The 7,887-nt window shown below is 46.1% G+C and overlaps 1 protein-coding gene across 2 annotated transcripts in view; it reads right to left on the reverse strand.

The window, feature by feature from the left end:
- The window catches only part of mfsd14a2 (major facilitator superfamily domain containing 14A2), a 22,999-nt gene continuing 15,112 nt past the window's right edge, over positions 1–7,887 (reverse strand). For both annotated transcript variants that reach the window (XM_017686394.2, XM_037531195.1), the window contains exons 10-12: positions 5,211–5,308; positions 3,622–3,788; positions 1–3,196 (exon numbers count right to left, since the gene is read on the reverse strand). In XM_017686394.2, the coding sequence (XP_017541883.1) occupies positions 2,984–3,196; positions 3,622–3,788; positions 5,211–5,308 (478 nt within the window). In that variant the 3' untranslated portion in view covers positions 1–2,983. The remainder of the gene's footprint in view (positions 3,197–3,621; positions 3,789–5,210; positions 5,309–7,887) is intronic.

Raw genomic sequence — 7,887 nt, forward strand, 5'->3', positions numbered from 1 at the left:
TCAATATCAATAAACTTTTAATAAATAGTTCACCATTAGTTTCCCATATTTACAACACGCCCACTATTCGCATATATTATCATCATCATCATCACCACCACCATCATCATCAGTTTAGAACACATTTTTAGGCACAAATAAATTGGCTTTTTTCTGAGTCCACAGACCAGATTTCTTTGTAAAATTAGTGGCTGGGAATAACAGTTTTGACAGCTGTGTGACGAGAAGACAAAACAAAACCGAAAGAAGAGAAGAAGAAGGAGCCCACCCTGTTTGTCCACCAAATCCTCCTGTAAAAACACCACTTAAAAAGCACAAAAGCTTTCTTTCCTGCGCTCCACGCGGACGCAGCCTTTCGGTCAGCTCCGCGACGGGCCGCGTTCACAAGGCGCTTCGATATCGGTCGAGAAAACGCGCTGATATGCGCTTCTGGGCGAAGACTGACGAGTATAAAAGCCTGGAAGCAGAAACTGCTGCTTTCATAAAACGAGGTAATAAAAGCTGCTTCAGTCTGAACGCTCGCTGTTCTACTACAGCTTTAGAACCGGACTGTCCGGCTCTAGAACCCAGATCCCAGGAGCGACTGGTTTAACTCGGAGAACCAGACCAGATGTCAAAATATGATCCATTCTGAAAAATGACAGATAAACAACTTGGGGGCTGCGGCAAAACATCTCATGGGTAGGCGTCGATGTTTTATTCCTCATAAATTTACAGTCACCCAACCTCCCGATACGACACTGCTATCTCAATATAAGGGTTTCCACCTTCATTCAAGTTTGTATTGCTGGCTTCAGGTATCCAACTGTCCATTTTACACAAGACGCTGAACACACCCGGGTTAGGAACGCAGATTTCTAGCTATGCTGGTTTAACTACCGACCAGCTCGGCCGACAGGCTAAGCTCCACCAACAACACCGAAAAGCTTTAAACCGAACCGTTTCCCGAATAACTGACTCCAAAACAAAGGAAAGAACCTTGCAGGCTCGTCTTTAGTACATGAGGAGATTTCAGTCCAACGTGGAGAAGCTAAAGAACACCCCAGACAGGCTGGATTCCTGTAGAGACACTAGGGAAATCACCACTATTGTGACGTCAGAAATGAAATAAAACGAAATCCTCTTCAAAAGGGAAGGGAGCTATGATGACGGATTAGATGTTGTGCTCTGTAGAGAAAGAAGCACTTGATTCTGATCCGTATATTAAAGGAAGAGATGATAAAAACGGGTGGAAGTCAATGCAAGACAGGCTGCTGGAGTGGCTTCAGTCCCTCCACCCCCACATGCGCTCTCGACAGATACCGAAACGTCTTCGTGAACGCTGCGGTTTCTGAGGTGTTAAGAGGAACAGTTGGTCTGGACGATAATCCATGCCAGAGTTAAAAATGATACGTTTAACTCCTCGAAATACAGTTAAGAACAAAAAATAAAACATAAAAACAAAGACACATCAAAACACACACACATTCACAGGTATGGCACCTTAACCCGAAACAACCCAATGAGTGAGAAGCTGATTAAACATCCCCGAATAAATCAATAAAAGGTGATTCCAATGCACTTGAGGCTTGCTGAGGGAAGTCAATTGAGCGAATTTTCACATCACCGACCACCGAGAAGTCTGGAAGCCTAAAAACGAACCTGGCGTCCTCGGTCCAACTCCCTGCGGCACGTTTTGCAGCCTAATAAAAACACCACGGAGCAACGAACCTTCTAAAAAGCTCCTAGAGCAGCGGCAGCAGCACGTGATCGGTTCACTCGGTGCAGTGACACGAACCCAGTTTAGACATCAGTGCTGAGGATAAGACCAAAACTACGCTTCGGCTAAGATTTACAGTCCTGACTGAGGCAGCATGGATGTTAGAGAACACAGAGGCGGACGACGAAGCAATCATAATTCAAAACAAAAACGGATGAGATCTGAATGTTCGCGCGCTCCGATAGGAGCAATAACCACCACTACTGAACCCAATCGGAGCAAAGTCGTCATTCGGGTCTTGTAATAGCTTTAAAAAGTCACTTAAAGGCAACTTTTTTCATTCCTCTAAATAATAATAACAATAAAAACTAAACTTTTGACACCTATTCTCGAAAACAAATGAGAGAAATGAAGATATTCCTCTGTAACATAATGCACAACAGTAATTGACAAGCTCGTTAGTACGGGGTGGGGGGGTGGAGGGGGTAGGGGCTCAATCAATCTTCCTAACAAGCACGACACGGAGTCTGTAAGTGGTTTCGTTAACTCCAGGCAGGTTCGCTCAGTATAAATCGTTTTCCTGGCCGGGAGAAAAGCCACCTCGACTTCACTCTCATCACTCAGTATAAAAGAAAAGACAGAACGTGTCCAAACCGGCAGCGGCGGCACGACGCGGCACGCCAGCCCACAGCTGGAGGCCGCCTGCACCTCCGATCACACTGAATTTTACTGGAAAACGTGGAAAGAGTGAGACGGGGGGGGAGAGAAACATTCACAACTCAGCAAAGCTTGAGAAAAACCTTCAGTCCTCCTCGGGAGAGCGTGTTCGTCTGTGCCTGCATCTCCCAAAATGCAATGTAAGCACCTCCCGCACCTGTTCACCCCACCAAGACAGCCAGACGTGGAAAGAGAGAGCAAGGAAGAAAGAAAGAAAGAAAGACAGACAGAAATACAGAAAGAAAGAAAGAAAAAAAAAAAACCTAGAACTTAGAAATAACCTTCAAACAGTCCTCATCATTGTGCGGAATGACTACATTTCCCATAATGCAATGCAGCCACCATCCACTCCCACTGAAAACCGTTTTTCTCTCCCAGAAGGACTTGTGATTGGCTGAGGGACGAACCAGCGGTCTGACTCCGCCCCCTTTTCAACCTCCCAGTCAGTTCGTCCCCCGTGCGGCGGGCCTGGTCGTCATGGCGACCCCTGCTGGGGGTGGGAGGGGGGGTGGATTGGGGAGTGGGTCCCATACGTCCGTATGCATGTGGTGATTGTGTAAGTGTGTGTTATACGCTGCTGTCCTCCAGTAGTGGCTCCTTCCCCTCGCAGGCTCCGCCCTGAGGGCTGTGGGCGTGGCCCTGAGAGCCACTGGTGTGCTTCTTGTAGCCGCCGGGACGCAGGCTGAGTGCGTTGTGCTCCGGGATGAAGAGCGCCACCAACAGGGAGAGCAGAACGGAGCATGCTCCGAACAGGAACGGAGGACCTGGAATAATGGCACTCTGAAACACACACACACACACACACACACACACACACACACACACACACACACACACACACACACACACTTAATGAACAAATCACTTCCATTACATCAATACAGAGCAACATACAGCTGTGTAGTGAGAGACCCTCGATATTAATACTTGTGGGGGCAGTCGTGGGCTGGAGGTCAGGGAACCAGCCCTGTGACCGGAAGGTCGCTGGTTTGATCCCCTGAGCCGACAGTACGTGACCGAAATGCCCTTTAGCAAGACACCCAACCCCCAGCTGCTCCCTGGGCGCTGTGGATAGGGCTGCCAAAGTAGCCGGCACCAGAAGTCAGAGTCGAGTCCAGCTGGTCCCATGCAGCGGAAAAGCAGCTGACCCGTCCGTCTCCACGGTTTGTGGGTTTCCGTTAGAACAAAAGAGCTGCGAGCCTCACCTCATCAGTGGGGTTAGCCATGTTGGGTTTAGCGCCTTTATCCGGGCTGTCCGCAGGGTCCATCTCGTTCAGCTCCACGTGGAACAGGTAGAAGACGAACCCGTAGAGGGCGGGGCCGAGTCCGTTACACAGCCCTCTGATCCCCGTGATCATCCCCTGCACCACACCTGACACAAACCAGGAGAAAAGCGTATTCAATTGGCTTCGACAGGTTAACGTGTGCGGTCAGCCAGCTACTGCGCTGCAAACGGTTTAGAGCTCAGATGCAGTTAATCAACACAATTATGCTTCTTTAGTTTAGCGCTGGAGCTATTCGGCCAACACTGCTAACACAAGTCAATAGTCACCCAAATCTTTTCTGTAAATGCACCCCTAAAACCCGAGTCTACTCACTCAAACTACATCCAGCTCTTCATTAAGGTGGAGCGGACTTCTCGGTGTGGTTTAGGACACAGCGTCTTACTTTGGGGCAGTCGTGGGCTGGAGGTCAGGGATCCAGCCTCGTGACCGGAAGGTCGCCGGTTCGATCCCCAGAGCCGACAGTCCATGACTGAGGTGTCCTTGAGCAAGACGCCTAACCCCCAACTGCTCCACGGGCGCTGCAGATAGGGCTGCCCACCGCTCCGGGCAAGTGTGCTCACTGCCCCCTAGTGCCCCCCGTTGTGGGACTAATAAGGGTCAATTAATCTTAATCTTAAACATGAACAAAACCTCGCCTGTCCAGCGGTTCAGCGGTGAAGGCGTTCACAGTAAGTAAAGCTCCGTCCTCCCGGTCTGTGCCACCTTACAGAAGGCCGGGATGAGACGAGGTTCTGGGGACGTATTTACAGAAAAGATTTGGGTGACTACCGACTTCTAGTGTTCGTTAGCAATAGAAGAACTTTTATCAATGATAGTAAACTAATTTTGTTGTATAAAATTAAAGCTTTGCTAATCTATAGACTTTGTAGTTTTTAAAATCATATGAAACATCTTAGAGCTGAAGATGATTCCATGATAATATTCGTGAAGCCGTGATTATTAATTAATAAACAAAAACACTGCAGTTTGTTATTTAATCATTTTCCTAACATGAAATGCATTATTTTGTAATATCTCATTACCGCAATGTGTCCGCGTGCATTCCTTCTGACCAATATTTATTTTTCTAAATGAGAAAAAAATGAACTTGCATTGCTTTAAACTGTTTTACTTTCAGATCTCTTTACTTCAATGGGCTTCCAACAAAAGGTTGTGGCATGAATAAAAGCTAAACCCTCAATGGCTGTCTGTGTGCTGTAGTAAAGAAATAAGGCCACATATTTAAAAAGACGATATTTGAATAAACAGATTTAAAATAATTTGTTTGACAACAGCACAGACCATGAAAACCGCACAACTTCAAATCCGTATTTCGGGAACGAGAAATTGGTCATTTAAATAGGAAAATGAGACTAAAATTCTATTTAAAAGTACATTTCAAATCATCAAACCACCACTTGGAGAGAAAACCTCGGTCTGAAGTTGCAGTATGTCCTGTTCATCAGAACAACACCGTAAGTAATGAGACGAGTGAACGGTTGCGTAGGAGTAATTCAGTCAGAGCTCACCCTGCTGGTCCGGGTCGGCGTTTCGGGACACTATGGCACTGATGGCTGGAAAGGTAATACTGGACATCGCAGCTACAGCCCCGGCCGCCCACATCATCCTGAAAAACAGGACAAAAACACATCGTCACACACACACACACACACACACACACACACACACACACACACACACACACACACACACACACACACTTCAACATCTGTTAACAGGCTCTAACCGGTGAACACATCAAGACAAAACCAACCAACAAGCACAAAACCTTCACCATCAGTAACTATATCACTTCCAGAGCACTTTCCATGCCAGTGGCAGCTCAGTGTGTTTTACAGACAGGAGATAAAGCTCAACAGTAACAGGAGAAACTAGTATTGACTTAAAAATCATAAAGCAAAAGCCAAATCAGCTTAAAGAGATAAAGACCAAAGAGGAGGAGAGTTTTACTGAAGCTCTGAGCTCGACTGTCTAATAAAAGCTGAACGGAGCTCCACAGTTTAGAAGCAGCAGAAGTGAGAGAGCCTCTCCACGTTTCCTGTGGTTTACTGAAGGCGTCTGAAGGTCCGAATCTGCAGATCTGACCTCAGACACACATTCAGGAGCTTTAAGGTCATTTAGAGCTTTCAACTCTCTCCAACAGGTCCAGGCGGTCAGTGTAATGGGGTGATATGAGCTCTCGGTGTTGGTGATGTGAGGATCCGTGTTGCTGGGTTCTGTATGGGTTCTAGATGGACTGTTGTCTCCAGTAAGATCATTACAGTGAGAGAGAAAAGGCCAAACGTTGGTGATTTTCTCACCTGATAAAAGCTGCTTTAGTGACCGTGATTACATGCAGATTAAACCGAGCTCAGAGTCTAAGATCACACCCTGGTTTCTACTGCAGGTTTGGTTTATGAAGCTGAAGAGCTGAGATTCTCATAAAGCAGCGTTCTCACAGCTTTAGCATCAGCGTCTCAGGTTTTTCATTATTTAGAAGTAAAAATATTCGTGAATAATATTTGACACACAGCTGGTCAGTCTGTCTAGAGTTTTGATCATTAGAAGGAGTCAAAACGGATAACTGTCATCAACATAGTAGAGAAATTCAAAAGGCCCTAAAACTGAGCCTTGCGGGACTACTCCTCAAGGAATCTGCACTAACAGATTGAACGATTTAAAACGAGTCTTGATCATAAATAAAAGCCGCCTCAACTTCTGAAAAAGCCACATTTTCATGCTTTAATGTCCTTCTTTCCACACGATATATTCAGCTGAGTAAATAAACAGGAATTGTGCATTAAAATGTACAGATGTGTTCTGTGTGCTTATTTTTGTCAATAACATGTACGCACCAAAAATTTCTGGGGAAAGGTCCAAACACAACCAATTCATCACAGATACAATAAAGACCGCCTGACCTCAGCAACGGCCGATTTCACTAACGGGTGCCAAAGCAGCCAAGGCTGTCAAAACAAGGCCAACATCCCGCTCTTCTTAATCAAAACCTAGGCTTCCCTTCTGCAGTGTAAATAGTTTTTTTTTTCCTTTCCTCTATTCAAGGAGCTTATCTGAAGGGAAAGTCAGAATTTTTTTTTTCCTTTCCCCTCCTTTCCTTCCTTTCCATATTCATCCAAGTTATTTATTTATTTTATTTCATCTTATTTTTATTACGTTTTACCGCTCTCTTTAAAGGAACATTGATTTGGATGGTATTGTCAAAACACGCTTACCATAAGAAGAGCAAAGATCAGAAAAAGAGGTTAATGTATATGTAAATATTTATGTGTGTATAAGGACATAAAAGTACCTCAATAGGCCCACAATGGAACTGCCCTTAGCTGTAATTGTGGTGCTAATTGATGACTGTAATTTGGTATTTTCTTCCTTGTTCTTTTCAAAAGACAACACAAGGCCAACAAACCAAAATAAACTGGTTCAGGGTCGTGGGTACGGCGCCCACCCGTTTAGTGCTCAGCTGCATTGTGACCACCGCAAGGACATAATTTAATCAGCCAAATGCTGATTGTATGAACTCACACAATAGGCGGTGTAAAACGGGAATCAAGCTGAACAGAGAAAGTTTCTCCTGGTTCATTTGGGTTTGGCACGGCACCTTGACTGAAAACAAAAGTCCTGTCCTACATTTAAACAGAGCTTCCCAACATGCTCCAGACTTCCTGTGTCCGAAATGAACTTTGGTTATTAAAACAAGACACCGTTCCAACTTTTCCACCGCTGGCTCCAGAAGTGCACAGGTCCTCCTGCCGTGCTGGACTCATGGTGACCCAACAAGTGTCCAACTATACTCAGGTGTCCGGTAGAACTGCACTGATTCTGACACCATATATCCAGATCAGCACCAATGCTGGCAATCGCAGGCTCAGTATTGGTGATGGGGACACGGATACCAATAATCAATACCATAAAGCATGCGTGAACAGAACTTAACTCGCGGGCCGCGTGGGGTCGATAAGAAGCCGGAAAAACGCTCAGGGCAAAGTCTGGAAACGCCAGTATTTGGTGGAAAGGCGGTAGCAGGGAGCGCTGCAGCAGCTGGAATTCAGTTTCACGGATCGGTGCCAAACACGTTCACAGGGCCCTCGGACCTCAACGGCTCAGCTGCTCCCTCCCTCGCCGTAGCCGTGGAATTGGTTACAGACAGAGTTCATGTTAACCCGGGGTGATCGAGCGTTGAGGCCAATC

This window comes from Pygocentrus nattereri, chromosome 2 (genome assembly GCF_015220715.1).
Source record: "Pygocentrus nattereri isolate fPygNat1 chromosome 2, fPygNat1.pri, whole genome shotgun sequence".
NCBI lineage: Eukaryota > Metazoa > Chordata > Actinopteri > Characiformes > Serrasalmidae > Pygocentrus > Pygocentrus nattereri.